At 44.5% G+C, this 19001-nt stretch overlaps 1 protein-coding gene across 12 annotated transcripts in view; it reads right to left on the bottom strand.

Moving 5' to 3' along the window:
- The window catches only part of RECK (reversion inducing cysteine rich protein with kazal motifs), a 1668523-nt gene that overhangs the window by 962063 nt on the left and 687459 nt on the right, over nucleotides 1-19001 (bottom strand). For all 12 annotated transcript variants that reach the window (XR_012724346.1, XR_012724347.1, XM_075314993.1 and 9 more), the window contains one exon: nucleotides 2873-3009. Coding sequence is in view for 10 of the 12 variants with exons in the window: in XM_075314993.1 (XP_075171108.1) it covers nucleotides 2873-3009 (137 nt within the window). In the remaining 2 variants the exon portion in view is untranslated. The remainder of the gene's footprint in view (nucleotides 1-2872; nucleotides 3010-19001) is intronic.

The following is a 19001-nucleotide window of genomic DNA, read 5'->3' as shown; positions in this document are numbered from 1 at the left end:
GGCCAATCCGTGCGGGGGGGGCGTAGCCGAGGCGAGCGGCCAATCCGTGCGGGGGGAGGAGGCGAGGCGAGCGTCCAATCCGTGCGGGGGGCGGGGCCATGGCGAATCCGTGACGCCGAGCGGCCAATCCTTGCGGGGGGCGGGGCCATGGCGAGGCCAGCGGCCAATCCGCTGTTTGTCACCGTAAGGACATGGCCAATCCGTGCGGGGGGGGCGGACCCGAGGCGAGCAACCAATCCGTGCGGGGGGGAGGAGCCTAGGGGAGGCGAGCGGCCAATCCGTGCGGGGGGCGGGGCCATGGCGAATCCGTGACACCGAGCGGCCAATCCTTGCGGGGGGCGGGGCCATGGCGAGGCCAGCGGCCAATCCGCTGTTTGTCACCGTAAGGACATGGCCAATCCGTGCGGGAGGGCGGACCCGAGGCGAGCGGCCAATCCGTGCGGGGGGAGGGGCCTAGGGGAGGCGAGCGGCCAATCTGTGCGGGGGCGGGGCCATGGCGAGGCCAGCGGCCAATCCGCTGTTTGTCACCGTAAGGACATGTCACGGTAAGGACACAATTTTGGAGCAAGACAGACAGACAGACAGACAGACAGACAGAATAAGGCAATTATATATATAGATATATAACAAAAATCATACATCAACTACACAATAAATTCTAGAATACCCGATGCGTTAGAATCGGGCCACTTATATATATATATATATATATATATATATATCTATACACACACACATACACTGTATATACAGTGTGTATATATATACATATATATATATATACATACACACACACACACACACACACACACACACACACACATATATATATATATATATATATACATACATACATACATACACATACATACACACACACACACACACACACACACATATACACTGTGCCTTGTGAAAGTATTCGACCCCCTTGAATTTTTCAACCTTTTCCCACATTTCAGGCTTCAAACATAAAGATACAAATTTTAATGGTATGGTGAAGAATCAACATCAAGTGGGACGCAATTGTGAAGTTGAACATAATTTATTGTTTGTTTTAAACTTTAAAAAAAATAACTAAAAATTGGGGCGTGCAATATTATTCGGCCCATTTAAGTTAATAATTTGTAGCGCCACCTTTTGCTGCGATTACAGCTGCAAGTCGCTTGGGTTATGTCTCTATCGGTTTTGCACATCGAGAGACTGACATTCTTGCCCATTCCTCCTTTGCAAATAGCTGGAGCTGAGTGAGGTTGGATGGCGAGCGTTGTTAACAGCAGTTTTCAGCTCTTTCCACAGATTCTCAATTGGATTCAGGTCTGGACTTTGACTTGGCCATTCTAACATTTGGATACGTTCATTCGTGAACTATTCCATTGTAGATTTTACTTTATGTTTTGGATCATTGTCTTGTTGAAAGACAAATCTCCGTCCCAGTCTCAGGTCTTTTGCAGACTCCAACAGGTTTTCTTCAAGAATGGTCCTTTATTTGGCTCCATCCATCTTCCCATCAATTTTAACCATCTTCCCTGTCCCTGCTGAAGAAAAGCAGGCCCAAACCATGATGCTGCCACTACGTTTGACAGTGGGGATGGTGTGTTCAGGTTGATGATCTGTGTTGCTTTTACGCCAAACATATCATTTGGCATTGTGCCCATAGTTCGATTTTGGTTTCATCTGACCAGAGCAGCTTCTTCCACATGTTTGGTGTGTCTCCCAGGTGGCTTGTGGCAAACTTTAAACTACACTTTTTATGGATATCCTTGCCACTCTTCCATAAAAGGCCAGATTTGTGCAGTGTACGACTGATTGTTGACGTATGGACAGACTCTCCCACCTCAGCTGTAGATCTCTGCAGTTCATCCAGAGTGATCATGGGCCTCTTGACTGCATCTCTGATCAATCTTCTCCTTGTTTGAGATGAAAGTTTGGATGGGCTGCCGGGTCTTGGTAGATTTGCAGTGGTATGATACTCCTTCAATTTCAATATGATCGCTTACAGTGCTCCTTGGGATGTTTAAAGTTTTGGAAGTCTTTGTGTAAACAAATCCAGCTTTAAACTTCTCCACAAAAGTATCACGGACCTGCCTGTTGTATTTCCTTGGTCTTCACGATGCTATCGGCGCCTTAAACAGAACACTGAGACTATCAGAGAGCAGGTGCATTTATACGGAGACTTGATTACACACAGGTGGATTATATTTATCATCATCAGTCATTTAGGACAACATTGGATCATTCAGAGATCCTCAATAAACTTCTGAAGTGAGTTTGCTGCACTGAAAATAAAGGGAACGAATAATATTACACGCCCCAATTTTCAGTTATTTTTAAAAAAAAGTTTAAAATAAGCTATAAATTTCATTCAACTTCACAATTGTGTCCCACTTGTAGATTCTTCACCATAACATTTAAATTTTTATCTTTATGTTTGAAGCCTGAAATTTGGGAATAGGTTGAAAAATTCAAGGGAGCTGAATACTTTTACAAGGCACTGCGATGACGTCACCATGCTGGGACCCTGATGTCCTGTGCGTGCACAGTCATCAGCAGCAGTGCAGGGAGATCTTGTCACCCTGCACACGCCAATATAGTTAGCAGTAGCGCAGCTCCGGGTGGGCCACCTCTGAGCATGGGTCCCGGGGAGGCTGCATATTCTGCCGCCCCGGAAGCTGTGTTACTGATTGTAGCTAAAGGAACAGCACAGCTCCTCTCTCACTGAGAGGAGACAGCTGTTTCTCTACAGAGCGGGAATCGGGCCCCCAACACCTGCCGGGCACGGTTGCGGTGGCGACCACGGTCGTTACGCCCGTTTGGAGGCAAATCAGGTGCTAAACTGGAGTTTGTATAAAAGGTTACTAAAATGACTTACGGAGATACGTATCCAGTGGAATACAATCATCTGTGTCATCAGTAGAAGATAGACGTTCACATATGCTTTCTGCATTGTCACTTTCAGGGAATTTATTGTGGTCACCACATTTTCTCAGTATTTGAACACAATCTGTTCTTTAAGAAAGAAATGTACAGAATAATGTATTAGTTTCCTTTTACACTCAATAACATACAAACAATATGAAGACATTGGAAGTATAGTCATTATTATATAGCCATACTACATATTATTAAAAAGCCACACAGTAATTATGTCTTCATACTGCAAGTATACACATATTACTTTCATGTATTTCTTGGTCAGCTGTTTAAATATAAAAAACGCATCTGAAAACCCATAAGAAGTTTCCCAGTTGACTCCAGTGAAAACTGGGAGCAAGGATTAATACATTTGTTGTTACAGCTGTGAAAAGCTCCTCCACAAATATTCAACCTATAACAATATGGAGCCATACAGATCACCATAAAAATAGAAAAAGATCTGTATAAATTACATTGACAATAATACAAGCAAAGTCAAAACAATATTAGTAAAAAGTGCATAGTGCAGGACTGCAAAAAAGCTAAGGTGCCTAATGCCAGTACCAAAAGTCACTGGGGGGAGAGTTATATCTCCACTAGGGTATATATACAGTTTGCACCTCACCATGTGTAATACCATCAATCTCACCGCTAAGTAGCAATATGAATGCAAGCAGTATTTAGGACACTCACCCCTTTAGATTAGAATAATTACCACAATACACCTGCATAGGCTTCCTAAGTGTTCAAAATGGTCTCCTAGTCTGGTTCAGTAGGCTAAAACAATCATGGGGAAGACTGCTGACTTGACAGATGTCCAGAAGGCAGTCACTTACACACTCCACAAGGAATAAATATAACGAAAAAGGACAAAATGTGGAGTCATTGCTTATTCCAAACGACTAAACCCAAATTGCGACAATATTAAACCAGACAAAGACTGGGAATCATAGTCTGCACATATAAAGAATGCATCAAGGCTAGAATCTTGCATTAAAAAAGTTTTTTAATTGTTTTTCCAAAGAGAATTATTCAGCAAGATTATAAATACATCATATTTAATAATACATAAATCACATATAGGTTTAAACAAGAGGGAATCCTGACATGAAACACTAAGGTCCAATACCAACCATGGGAAAATTCCAATATCCTATGACACTCACAGAGAGAAGGCCTCACATAGGTTACCATCATTCAAGACATATAGTCCAAATATCCAAGACATAATTACCAATGTGGGCGTTCAGAGTGTCAATAGGAATTAAAGTGCATACTGCTATGGATGAAGGGGAATTTCAACAATTATTGCAGTGGCAATATACAAAGTAAAACCTGGTTATCCCCTAACATAAGAAGCAGCGATGCAACATAAAACATATTTTACCCATGTTCAGGTGGATGCCAGCATGGAGAACGTGCCCCAACGCGCACGTTTCGTTAGCTTCCTCGGGGGGCCGTGGTGTGATGTGTGTATGCTAGGGCAGCTGGTTTAAATGCAGGAGAGGGGAGCACGTGGCGGCGCTTGGTTGGACGCACGGGAGGTGTGTATTCCCGACAGAGGAACGCGTCATTGGGCATTCCCGGAAGTGACGCGGGTGTTTACTGTGTCGTCACACAGACACCCCCGTCACGCCGTACGGAAGCCGGCAGACGCTAAAACCAGCTGCCCTAGCATACACACATCACACCACGCCCCCCCGAGGAAGCTAACGAAACGTGCGCGTCGGGGCACGTTCTCCACGCTGGCATCCACCTGAACATGGGTAAAATATGTTTTATGTTGCATCGCTGCTTCTTATGTTAGGGGATAACCAGGTTTTACTTTGTATATTGCCACTGCAATAATTGTTGAAATTCCCCTTCATCCATAGCAGTATGCACTTTAATTCCTATTGACACTCTGAACGCCCACGTTGGTAATTATGTCTTGGATATTTGGACTATATGTCTTGAATGATGGTAACCTATGTGAGGCCTTCTCTCTGTGAGTGTCATAGGATATTGGAATTTTCCCATGGTTGGTATTGGACCTTAGTGTTTCATGTCAGGATCCCCTCTTGTTTAAACCTATATGTGATTTATGTATTATTAAATATGATGTATTTATAATCTTGCTGAATAATTCTCTTTGGAAAAACAATTAAAAAACCTTTTTTAATGCAAGATTCTAGCCTTGATGCATTCTTTATATGTGCAGACTATGATTCCCAGTCTTTCTCTGGTTTAATATTGTCGCAATTTGGGTTTAGTCGTTTGGAATAAGCAATGACTCCACATTTTGTCCTTTTTCGTTATATTTATGTCTATATTCTGTGTAATTTCACAGCATCTTCTAAAGGACAGATGGATCTGCGAGCACGTGAACAAGCGTGGCTCAACAAAATTGATCAGGTTTTTCAGGAGGGACCTGACATTTCTTTTAAACCTGAAGCCGTGGCAACGGAGCAATTGATTGGTCAACTTAAGTCGCTTCTCAACCAGAAGACGAGGGTCTGGTGGAACAAGACGTTCATGGAACGATATATAGAAAAGGGTCTTATTCCCCGAGGCTTACGAATCCAACTTTGTCCCTCATTTGAGGTTGAAGATGAGTCCTTTAGGGCAAAATGGGAGGAAGCCTCTAATAGTTGTTCCAAAACATATATGACCTTATTGGTGGAACACAATTCTGGCACATTGGCGAAACTGGATTCTGAGATCAATGAGTTACAGGAAAAATTGGGTGCCCTTCTGTCTGGTGAGAGGATGGCTAGTCTTAATGTGGATCTGGAGGGCCAGTTCTCAAGATGGGAAAAAGATATTATTGGTGTAAAAACCAAAAAATACCAGAGGGACGCATCCGACTATAAGAATGGGTATGTTTACCGTTGGAGACAGAGTCGGGGATTCAAGAGATATAATACACGTTCTCGCTCTAATTCTGCCTCATCAGTATCATCTACAGAAGAGGTACAGTTTGTGGGGAATCGTGCTAATAAATTTTCAGAGAGATTCAATTTACCTATAAGAACAGAGAGTCGGGGAGATAGAGCCTCTAGCCAGAAACGGAAGTCGACACCTCCACAACCTTCGGATAAGAAGAGTAGGAATGAACTTACGGTAATTAATTTATCCAATATTGTGTTGAGTAAAGAGCAGACTGAAGTTTTGAGCATGGGGCTTACTTTCTCTCCCGACTCTAATTTTGATTCTTTCACAGTAATTAAAGATTTACACCTATTTTCAAGAAAATTGATTCTCCATAAGCTGCATTCTAAGGGTGATCCTGAATCTCGGTATCTTACACCACAGGATCGTGAAGTTTTGGAATTACTGAGGTCTCTGGAGGAGGAATCCACGCCTGTCCCCATAGGTAAATTTCCATCCACCATTTTGCCAAAATCTACCACGTTCCCCCCTATGACTTTGTGTCCGCAGGTTGAGATTTTTAATAAATTAGTAATGGAGGATCTCAAGAAACTCCATAGGTCTGGGCAGCATCACAATCTTTCCCTGAAACATCGGGAAGCCCTGAAACAGCTTAAGACCATGGAGAGAATAGTGATTAAGCCTGCGGACAAAGGCGGGAACGTGGTGGTTTGGCCGACTCAGATGTATGAACGTGAAGCGTTCAGACAGCTGAGAGATCGGGACGCTTATATTCCCCTCACTGAGAATCCACTGGCAAAATTTTCATTAGAATTAGTTGGCATCCTTGAATTAGCCTTGACTCAAGGAATCATTACAAAAAAAGTGTTTGAGGGCCTCCATACAAAATACCCTGTAACACCTACATTCTACCTGCTACCAAAGATACATAAGAACCCCCGTTGTCCCCCAGGGCGTCCCATTGTCTCTGGCATGGGAGGGCTGTGTGATCCTATTTGTAAGTTTATTGAGTATTATTTGCATCCTTTAGTTGAGACACTGCCCTCTTATGTCAGAGACACTTCTGACGTCCTGAGGAGGATTGACGGGATATTTCTTGACTCTGGTTCTATCTTGGTAGCAGCGGATGTGGAGGCCCTCTACTCTTGTATCCAACATAAGGATGGCCTTGAGGCAGCTAGATTCTACCTGCGATCGAGCCGCTGGGATGTCCATTTACAGGATCTTGTGCTTGAGCTCCTGGAGTTCATCCTGACACATAATTTCTTTTTGTTCAAGGATCGGTTCTTCCTCCAGAAACGCGGTACTGCAATGGGCGCAGCCTGCGCGCCGTCATACGCAAATCTCTTTCTCGGCTATTGGGAGAGGGAGATTTTCGGTGACGGCGCCTGGGCCGCTTCCCATGTGCAGTACTGGTTGCGTTATATTGACGATGTATTCATTATCTGGGGGGGAACCGATCCTGAACTTTTTTCTTTCTTTACTGAATTAAATTCCAATAATCGGAATGTCAGGATGACCTTCAGGAGCGACAGCAAGGTCATGGACTTTTTGGACATCAGTATTTTTGTGCAGTCGGATGGAGCCATCCAAACTGACGTTTTCAGGAAGGAAACCTCAGTTAATAGTCTTTTACATGCAACATCTTCCCATTTGCCCTCAACCATCAGGGCCATACCTACGGGACAATTTTTAAGACTTAAAAGGATATGCTCCTCTGACTGTACTTTCGACGTCCAAGCAAAAGATCTTTCCCAGCGGTTCAAGAACAGGGGATATAGCTCGCGTAATATCAAACAGGGCTATTCTCGAGCCAGATCTACCCCAAGGAGCCAACTACTTACATCTTCTTCCAAATCTAAGTCTCCATCTCCAGTGATTAGGTTTATTTCCACGTACAATAATCAGTGGGGGGAAATTAGGCGTATTCTCGATAAGCATTGGTCGGTTTTAGGTACTTAGCCATCTTTGGGGAAAGGTCCTTCCGGATCGACCGCTTATGACTGCCAGAAGAAGCAAGAACCTCAGGGATATATTAGTTCACAGCCATTATGTCCATCGTGATACTCTTCCCTTTGATACAGGGAAGCCACGATGGGGCTGTTTTCCCTGTGGTTCTTGTTTATCCTGCACTAACATAGAAAGGGCCTTTGTGTTTGTATCGGTTGATGGTCTGAGGGAATACAGAATTAGGCATTACATCTCTTGCAGCACGGATTATGTTATCTATCTAGCAAGATGCGGATGCAATTTAGCCTATGTAGGCTTAACATCTAGGCAGCTCCGCATACGCACGCGGGAGCACGTGCGTGATATTATAGCTGCAAGGGATGTGGTCAGTCTGGATTCCCTTAAGACCATCCCCCGTCATTTTAAGGTATACCACGATTGTGACCGATCCTCTCTTAAGGTTCGGGGTATCGATAAACTCCACCTGGGCGCAAGAGGCGGTAATTTCAAACAAGCCTTGGCACGCCTTGAATGTAGGTGGATAGTCACGCTGGGGACTATGTCCCCTGGCGGGCTAAATGAACAATTGTCGTTTGCCTCTTTTATTTGATCCATCAGACTCGTTGTACCCTGGTTGTGGGACTTAAGGATTGTTCCTGTTGCCTTGGCTTTATTTTAATTTTTGTGTTTTGTGTGTCATTTGTAGGTTTTTTTTTTTTCTTTTCCAAAAATCTTTTTCTTGGGCGTAGGTTTCTCCTTGAAGAATTAGGATTGCCATATTTTTGATTTTTTTAAATATTCTTGGCTAATAGTGAAGCAGTCAGGCTGCATCTCATCTTGTTTACCAACTTCTATGAATGATGAATTAAGATTACATGAATATCCCTCTATATTGGATGGATTTTCTCCTCATCCTCTTGTGATTTGTCTTTTGGATTCCCTGACATGTATCTAGCCTAATGTAATTTTAATGTCCCTATTGCAGGATACATGTATTTGTTAATTATATGTCTAAAATATGTTTTGATACTTTTTCTATATATTCAATATTTGGTATAATTGCATATATCTATGATGACCTAATTACACTTGTAGTCAGGGGATATTTTTGGGTTAAATTAGACTACAATCTTACCCAGTCATAGGAAATTGTTGTATTGTATATTACATGTAAAACATATGATGAGATTTGCTTTACCTGGTTTTTACCGGGCTGTAATGGAGTGGCTTGATTGCTTTGTATGTTCATTTGATTCAATGAGAACCTTTTTCTGGTTATATATATTGTGATGCAGTTTATCTACTTGTACAATGTGCCGCTGTCAGTTCTATTGTCTTACCTTGTATTGGGGAGCCCGTGGCGATGCGACGCATGCGCGGTGTTTTTCCCTACATGTTAGCGTCTGCCGGCTTCCGTGCGGCGTGACGGGGGTGTCTGTGTGACGACACAGTAAACACCCGCGTCACTTCCAGGAATGCCCAATGACGCGTTCTTCTTATGTTAGGGGATAACCAGGTTTTACTTTGTATATTGCCACTGCAATAATTGTTGAAATTCCCCTTCATCCATAGCAGTATGCACTTTAATTCCTATTTACACTCTGAACGCCCACATTGGTAATTATGTCTTGGATATTTGGACTATATGTCTTGAATGATGGTAACCTATGTGAGGCCTTCTCTCTGTGAGTGTCATAGGATATTGGAATTTTCCCATGGTTGGTATTGGACCTTAGTGTTTCATGTCAGGATCCCCTCTTGTTTAAACCTATATGTGATTTATGTATTATTAAATATGATGTATTTATAATCTTGCTGAATAATTCTCTTTGGAAAAACAATTAAAAAAACTTTTTTAATGCAAGATTCTAGCCTTGATGCATTCTTTATATGTGCAGACTATGATTCCCAGTCTTTCTCTGGTTTAATACTCCACAAGGAATGTAAGCCACAAAAGGTCATCGCTAAAGAAGCTGGCTGTTCATAGAGTGGTGTGTCCAAGCATATCAATGGAAAGTTAAGTGGAAGGAAAAATTGTGGTAGAAAAAGTGGCAGATGCAACCAGGATTGCAACAGCCTTGATAGGATTGTTAAGAAGAGGCCATTGTCACGGTCTTTTCTCTGTTGCAGAGTTTTGTGACAGGTTCTGGGTCAGAATCTCACTTTATCTTGTGAAACTCTGCTGTTAATAATAATAATAAAGTTTTATTTCTATAGTGCCAACATATTCCACAGCCCTTTACAATTCAGAGGGGACATGTACAGACTATTTGAGACAATACAAAAAAACAAAAAAAAAAACACAATCCAAAATTAAGATACCAGGAGGAGTGAGGGCCCTGCTCGTTAGCTTACAGTCTATGAGGAAATAGGGGAGGCACAAAAGGTGAAGGGGGGGGGGGGGAGAAAAGCTTGTTTTATATGGTCCAGCTATCGATTTAATAGGATATTCAAAACCAGCTGCATGAACCCGTCATTGGCCAGAATTTATACAGGTACAGGGGACAAGAATTGAGAGTATTTTTTGTTGTTATGAAGGGCAGAAAGGGACTAGATTAGATGAGGGCAGTAAGGTGATACGCTAGTCTAAAGAAATTAGTTTTTTAGGGCCCTGTTTAAATGGATTCCATTTCCTTTGGGGAGGAGAGGGTTATTGTCAATTTACCTTCCAGCAGCTCTTGACGTTCAGATTTTTCCGGTTAGGACCGCACCCAGGTCCTATAAATAACCCCTACTTCCACCAGAGGGTGCCGGTTATTTTCATCATTTGGTAGCTTGACCAGGAGGAGAAAGGAGCTGGTGAAACCTTCTCTCTGAGACTTGCATTATGGGCTGCAGCATTTGTGCTTATGGCAGCATTTTTAGGTGTGCTGGTTGTATGGTATGGAAGTTACCCAGTAATCTGTTGTCTTTCCCCTTTTTATGTTGTTTCCCCTTGTGCATTTTAGTGGCTCCTTTGTGTGTAGTTGCCATCTGTACAAGTCGCTGTCGTTGATACTCCTGTTTTGTCTTTGTCTGTAGGGTTGTATACTTCTGTTCTTGCCCCTTCTCCCCGGGTGGTGAGTTGTTGAAGGGGGTTTTATCAGGGACAAAGACAGGAGATAGGTTGTAGGTTGGAGGCCCGGACCTCCCTACTTCCAAGGGTACCTCCGGGTGTTTGAGTGAGCGCAGGAGCCCTAGTCTTAGGACCAGTGTAGGTTTCCCTGGGATCCCTTGTCACCTGTGAAAGCCATTCAAAAATTATGGGAAGATTCACAAGGAGTGGACTGCTGCTAGAGTCTGTGATTCAAGAGCCATCACGCACAGATATATTCAGGACATGAGCTACAACTGTCAAAGTCCTTGTGTCAAGCCACTCATGACCAATAGACAATGCCAGAAGTGTCTTACCTGGGCCAAGGAGAAAAAGAACTGGACTTTTGCTCAGTGGTCCAAGGTGTTGTATTCAGATGAAAGTAAATTTTGCATTTCATTTGGAAATCAAGGTTCCAGAGTCTGGAGGAAGAATGGAGAGGCCACAATCGAAGCTGCTTGAGGTCTAGTGTGAAGTTTCCACAATCAGTGATGGTTTGGAGAGCCATGTTATCTGCTGGTGTATATCAACTGTGTTTTATCAAGACCAAAGTCAGTGCAGCCGTCTATCAGGAAATTTTACAGCACTTCATGCTTCCCTCTGCCAACAAGCTTTATGGAGATGAAAAATTCATTTTAGAGCAGGACTTGGCACCTGTCCACACTGCCAAAAGTACCAATACCTGGTTTAATAACCACAGTATCACTGCGCTTGATTGGCCAGCAACCCTGCCCGACATAAACCACATAGAGAATCTATGGGGTATTGTCAAGAGGACGATAAGAGACACCAAACCCAACAATTCAGGCGAGCTGAAGGCTGCATATCAAAGCAACCTAGGCTTCCATAACACCTCAGCAGTGCTACAGGCTGATCGCCTCCATGCCACGCCGCATTGATGCAGTAATTCATGCAAAAGGAGCCTCGACCAAGTATTGAGGCATTTACTGTACATACTTTTCAGTAGGCCAACATTTCTGAGTTTAAAATAATGTTTCCAGATGGTCTTCATATAATATTCTGATTTTCAAAGATAATGACTTTTGGGTTTTCATTAGCTGTAAGCCATAATCATCAATATTACCAGAAATAAACCCTTGAAATAGATCACTCTATGTGTAATGACTCTATATACACCGTGTGCAGAATTATTAGGCAAGTTGTATTTTAGAGGATTTTTTTTATTATTGATCAACAACTATGTTCTTAATCAAGACAAAAGACTCAAATATCAAAGCTTAATATTTTTGGAAGTTGGAGTGGTTTTTTTTTTAGATTTGGCTATCTTAGGAGGATATCTGTTTGTGCAGGTAACTATTACTGTGCAGAATTATTAGGCAACTTAATAAAAACCAAATATATTTCCATCTCAAGTGTTTATTTTCACCAGGTAAACCAATATATCTGCACAAAATTTAGAAATAAACATTTAAGACATGCAAAAAAAAAACAAACCCAAAAATTAGTGACCAATATAGCCCCCTTTCTTTATGATGACACTCAACAGCCTACCATCCATAGATTCTGTCAGTTGCCTGATTTGTTTACAATCAACATTGCATGCAGCAGCCACCACAGCCTCCCAGACACTGTTCCGAGAGGTGTACTGTTTTCCCTCCCTGGAGATCTCACACTTTATGAGGGACCACACGTTCGCTCTGGGGTTCAGAGCAGATTAACAAAAGGGCCATGTCATTATTTTTTCATCTTTTAGACCTTTACTGGCCAGCCACGCTGTGGAGTAGTTGGATGCATGTGATGGATAGAGATGAGCGATGTTCGAGGTTCAAGGTTCGCAATTTCATGTTCGAGTGATTTTGGGGGGTGTTCGAGACGTTCGACAAACTCGACCTTTTTGCTACAAGCTCGACAGTTCGACTTACGTTCGAGAACGGTTCGATCAACAAAAAGCCTAGCTAGTTACTAGCTGGCTTTACACTGTAATAGTATGATTCACTGTGAATCACGCTATTATCAAAACTCAGCGTACAGTGCGCGGGTGGGACGGGGTTAAGATCAGTGCTGCTGCTGAGTGCTGAGAGAATGCCGATCGACATTTTTTTTTTCCCCTAACCGCGCGTACAGTGGGGTGGGCCAGGCTGTCAGGAAATCAGAGACAGACACTGCAAAGTGGATTTGTGCCAGACAAGCAAGGGTATGTGTCACAGGCTGTGGATGTCACATGTCTTTGCTCTATAAGATCCGGCCATTTTCCCCGTCGCCGCCATTAGCTCTCTGCTGCGGGTGGGTGACAGTCACTGCTCCCGCTCCTGCTGCTGCTGTGTGCGCTATAGCCATACAGTGCAATCTACACAGCGCTTTAGGGATTAGGGACTACTGGTTATTTCAGCCCTTTTCAGGGCTGATTTACAGGCGTTCATAGCCATAGCTGCAAGGCAGGTCCGTGCTAACACTGTGCAGGGCTTTAGATAACAGCGTCTGGCTACCTCAGCTCAGGCAATTCCTTGCTGCATTTTTTCATTAGCAGGGATAGAAAGTGAGGCTTCCTTTGCTGTCCTGCTACCTACAGCACCCGTGCATTCTACCCACCTGCCTATTTTTGCCAAGCTATTTTATTCCCCAAAAGAGCTGACACTTTTTGGGGCATCCTAAAAGTGTCTGGAATACTAAGTTAGTGTTCATTTGCTGTTCACTGACCCACAGAACCCTTGCATTCTACCCAACTGTCCACTTTTGCTACGCAATTCTAATTGCAAACTGTGCTGCCACTGTTGGGGGCATACTAAAATTGTCTGGGATAGTTAGTGTTGGTTCTTCAGCTGTCAATAAAGCTAGACCACCTCTGCATTGTACACACCTGTACATTTTTAGCTACGCAATTCTAATTGCAAACTGTGCTGCCACTATTAGGGGCATACTAAAATTGTCTGGGATACTACCTTAGTGTTCCTTTGCTGCCAATCACGGTACAGCACCCATGCATTCTACCCACCTGTCCATTTTTGCTTCACAATTCTAATTGCAAACTGTGCTGCCACTGTTGGGGGCATCCTAAAAGTGTCTGGAATAGTAAGTTAGTGTTCCTTTGCTGTCCACTGACCCCCAGCACTCGTGCATTCTACTCACCTGCCTATTTTTGCCATGCTATTTTATTTCCCCAAAGAGCTGACACTTTTTGGGGCATCCTAAAAGTGTCTGGAATACTAAGTTAGTGTTCCTTTGCTGTCAACTGACCCACAGCACCCGTGCATTCTACCCACCTGTCCATTTTTGCTACGCAATTCTAATTGCAGACTGTGCTGCCACTGTTGGGGGCATACTAAAATTGCCTGGGATAGTCAGTGTTGGTTCTTCAGCTGTCAATAAAGCTAGACCACCTCTGCATTGTACACACCTGTCCATTTTTAGCTACGCAATTCTAATTGCAAACTGTGCTGCCACTGTTAGGGGCATACTAAAATTGTCTGGGATACTACCTTAGTGTTCCTTTGCTGCTAATCACGGTACAGCACCTGTGCATTCTACCCACCTGTCCATTTTTGCTACGCAATTCTAATTGCAAACTGTGCTGCCACTGTTGGGGGCATACTAAAATTGTCTGGGATAGTCAGTGTTGGTTCTTCAGCTGTCAAAGCTAGACCACCTCTGCAATCTACACCACCTCTCCATTTTTGCTACCACATTTTAAGTGTCCAATCTTGTCGCTAACAAAATGAGTAGCAAAAGGACAGATGCTGGTGGAAAGGGGAACAGGCGTGTTGAAAAAGGAAAAAATGATTGTGTCCGTAGGATAGGTGGGAAACCTACAGTAACATCTACTGAATAAAGCCCATCTTCCAGCAAAAGTAAGATGTCTACTACTTTCCGTGGATAATTTAATGTGCTCCCTTTTTTACGAAACCTAACATTTGTAACAAAGGTAGATGATGCAAAAAAAAAAAAAAGAACATGCTTGAATGGATCTCAAGTGCTCCAACAAGTGGCCTCTCCGCCACCTCAGCTTCAACATCCAAAAAATAACTCAATCGCACTTGCTTTCTCCCAGCTCTCAAGTCTCCACCCGCCCTGCAGAGTATGGTGTAACAGAGATGGCTGAGTCTGCAGAGCTGTTCAGTCACACTATAGTCTGTGAATCAGGGGTCTGCTGCCAAGCTACAGTGAGTACAGACCAGGAAATGGTCTGCAGTGATGCCCAGAAGCTTTGTGAGTCAGATTCAGGCCCTGATGACCAAGTTTCTGAGCATAATGTAGACCCTCATTCCCAAACTGTAACACCTGTTGGTGGAGACAATGAGCAATATACTGATGACGATGAGACGCAGATACCTGATTGGGATGACAACTTAACTATTCAGTCAGGGCAGGAAGAGGTTAGGTCTGAGGGTGAGGGGAGTGCAAACACAATGCTTGATGATGAAGTTCTAGATCCCACTTACTGTCAACCCACAGTCAGGCACTCAAGGAGGTCACCAGAGGCGGTTGAGGAGGATGCGACTGAAGACGAACTTACATGGCGTCTTCCTGGACAGAGTCGGAGTACTGGAAGCACATCAACAACTGCATCCTCAGCCACAACTCTGCCTCTGAGCACAAGTCGGGGTGGCTCTGCAGGTCGCATGGGCTCTAAGCCTTGCCTAGCCTGGTCCTTTTTTGACATCGCAAAGGAACTCCCAAATCATGTGATCTGTAAGATTTGTCGCCAATCTATAAGAGGAGGCCAAAACCTCACTAGTTTGACAACTTCTTCCATGAATCGTCACATGAATAACAAGCATAAGTCCCAGTGGGAAGCTCATCGTGCTACAATGCGGCCTAACAGAGCGGGCCAACCACCGTCTACCCCTTCAAGTGCATCCCCGTGCTCATCATCCTCTATGACTGTGGGGACAGCTGTCACACATGTTTTTCCATGCAGACCTTCCACCTCTTTAACCGCAACAGGCAATTTGCTTGGCAGGTCGTCAGTTGTTTTGGAAGGGGAAACAAGTGCTGGTGTTGAGCTCTCTCAGACATCGAGAGCACCAACTTTGGATGAAGGCAACATCATGTCTCCGTCTGCACTTTCCTCACAGACCTGCAGTTTTCCAGGGACACCCTACTCAACATCATCTCCACACAGCAGCCAGATCTCGGTCCCTCAAATGTGGACAAATAAAAGGCAATTTCCTCTGAGCCATGACAAAGCTAAGAGGTTGACTTTCACCCTCTGTAAGCTCTTGGCTACCGAAATGCTGCCTTTCCGCCTGGTGGACACAGAGGATTTTCAAGACCTTATGTCAGTCACAGTGCCCCAGTACCAGATGTCCAGTCACCACTACTTCTCCAAGAATGGTGTGCCTGAGCTACACCAGTAAGTCGCACACAACATCACCGCTTCATTGAGAAACTCTGTGTGACAGGGTGCATTTCACCACCGATACTTGGACCAGTAAGCATGGACAGGAGCATTACATGTCGCTGACTGGGCAACTATGGTGAGAGATGGAGAAGAGTCTGCTGAACAAGTCTTGCCGTCCCCACGACTTGTGCGTCAATCTCCAGTATGTAGAAGTTCCTCCACTGCTTCTGCCTCCTCAACCTCGTCTGGGTCCTCCACCTCCACCCAAACCCTGTGTAGTCAGGCCACCTGCGTTGTAACTGCGCACAAGGAATCCCACACACCTCCTTACTATGCTGGCAGCAGAGCTCAACGGCATCAGGCGGTCTTTACGTTGAAATGTTTGGGAAATAACAGTCACACAGCTGAGGAGTTGTGGTCAGCTCTGCACTCCGAGTTTTGTAAATGGTTGTCTCCACTCAACCTGCAGCCTGGGAAGGCCATGTGCGACAATGCTGCAAACCTGGGTGCAGCCCTTCACCGGGGCAAGGTGACACACGTGCCTTGTATGGCTCAAGTGTTGAACCTTGTTGTCCAGAAATTTTTAACCCACTATCCCGGCCTAGATGGGCTTCTGCACAGGGCACGGTCACTCTCTTCTCACTTCCACCGTTCAACCACCGCTGCAGCTGACCGACTTGCATTGCTGCAGAGGTCTTTCGGCCTGCCAGTTCATTGCCTGAAATGCGATGTGGCGACACGCTGGAATTCGACTCTCCAGATGTTACAGCGACTGTGGCAGCACCGCCGAGCCCTGGTGCAATATGTTAGGATGTATAGCCTGGGCCAACGGGAGGCAGAGGTGAGGAAGATCACGCTGATGGAGTGGTCTCAGATCAAGGACCTATGCACCCCTTCTGCACAGTTTCGACATGGCGACGAATAGGTTTAGCGCTGACAATGCCATTATCAGCATGACAATTCCAGTCATTTATATGCTGGAGCACACGCTAAACACTATTCGAAGTCAGGGGGTGGGACAAGAGGAAGGGGAGGAAGTACAGGAGGATTCCTATGCGGAAGGGCTAAAAAGATCTACAAGGACCAGACGTTCATCATCACCAAGGCGGCAGGCATGGGACGGTGGGGGAGAGGGATTAACAAGGGTGCATGTTAGCAGCCAAACTGTTGAGGAAGGTGCAGGAGTCCAGGAAGAAATGGAGGACGAAGTGTCGATGGGCATGAAAGACTCAGCAGATGAGGGAGACCTTAGTCAAATTTCGGTTGTTCGAGGTTGGGAGGATAGGTCAGAGGAAGGCAGCACGGTTATCACCTCGCCGCCACCAACACATCAAGGACTTGGTCTGCTGGGATGCGCAAGACACATGAGCGCCTTCTTGCTGCACTACCTACAACATGACTCTCGGATTGTCCGAATTAGAAGTAATGATGACTACTGGGTTGCCACACTCTTAGATCCCCGGTACAAATCCAAGTTTTGCAAAATAATTCCAGCCATAGAAAGGGACGCACGTATGCAGGAGTATCAGCAGAAGCTGTTACTCAATCTTAGCTCGTTTTTTTACAAAACACCAGTGGTGCACAGAGTGAATCTCCCAGTTTTAACTTGACAAGCATGGGACTGTCTCGTCATCAACAGTCTAACCGTACCAGCAGCACCGTATCTGTTGGTAACAGCAATTTTATTGAGTCGTTTCATAATTTTTTTAAACCATCATTTGCAAGGCCACCAGAGACCAGAAGTCTGACACATAGTCAACGGCTGGAGAGGATGATACAGGAGTATCTCCATTATGAACATCGATGCCATGACTTTTCAACTGGAGCCTTGCTCATTTTGGGCTTCCAATCTTGAAAAATGGCCTGAGCTCGTCACTTACGCCTTGGAGATCTTGTTTCCCGCAGCCAGCATTGTCTCTGAACGTGTCTTCAGTGCTGCTGGGTGTGTGCTGACAGATAAGCGCACGCGTCTGTCCAGTGACAATGTGGACAGACTGACGTTCATCAAGATGAACAAGTCATGGATAAGCAAGGACTTTGCTACCCCGGTGTCATCCTGGAGAGAGTAAAGGCTTGTGGATTTGGATTGTGCTTGATGCAAACCAACATGTGAAGTTTGCAACTGGAGCACAAGTATTGCCACTGAAAGGGTGTCTGTGTGGCCCAATTTTTGGAAAAAAGGGAGACTCTGCTTGGAGCCCCCTTGCTGTGTTTTTAAAAATAAGCCAAGATGAACAAGTCATGGATCAGTAAGAACTTTGCTACCTACCCCGGTGTCATCCTGGGGACAGTTAAGGCTGGCATTATTTTGACTGTGCTTGATGCAAATCAAAACATCCAGTTTGCAACTGGGGCACAAGTGATGCCACTGAAAGGGTGTCTGTGTGGCCCAATTTTTGGATAAAAGGGAGACTTTGCTTGGAGTCTCCTTGCTGTGTTTTTAAAAATGAGCCAAGATGAGCAAGTCATGGATCAGCAAGGACTTTGCTACCTACCCCGGTGTCAACCTGGGGATAGTTAAGGCTGGTGTATTTTTGAGTGTGCTTGATGCAAATCAAAACATCCAGTTTGCAACTGGGGCACAAGTGATGCCACTGAAAGGGTGTCTGTGTGGCCCAATTTTTGGATAAAAGGGAGACTCTGCTTGGAGTCCCCTTGCTGTGTTTTTAAAAATGAGCCAAGATGAACAAGTCATGGATCAGCAAGGACTTTGCTACCTACCCCGGTGACATCCTGGGGAGAGTAAAGGCTTGTGGATTTGGATTGTGCTTAATGCAAATCAACATGTGAAGTTTGCAACTGTGGCACAAGTGATGCCACTGAAGTGGTGTCTGTGGGGCCCAATTTTTGGAAAAAAGGGAGACTCTTGTTGGAGTACCCTTGCTGTGTTTT

This window comes from Anomaloglossus baeobatrachus, chromosome 6, assembly GCF_048569485.1.
Source record: "Anomaloglossus baeobatrachus isolate aAnoBae1 chromosome 6, aAnoBae1.hap1, whole genome shotgun sequence".
In the NCBI taxonomy this organism is placed as follows: domain Eukaryota; kingdom Metazoa; phylum Chordata; class Amphibia; order Anura; family Aromobatidae; genus Anomaloglossus; species Anomaloglossus baeobatrachus.
This window is presented reverse-complemented; position numbering and strand designations above follow the sequence as displayed.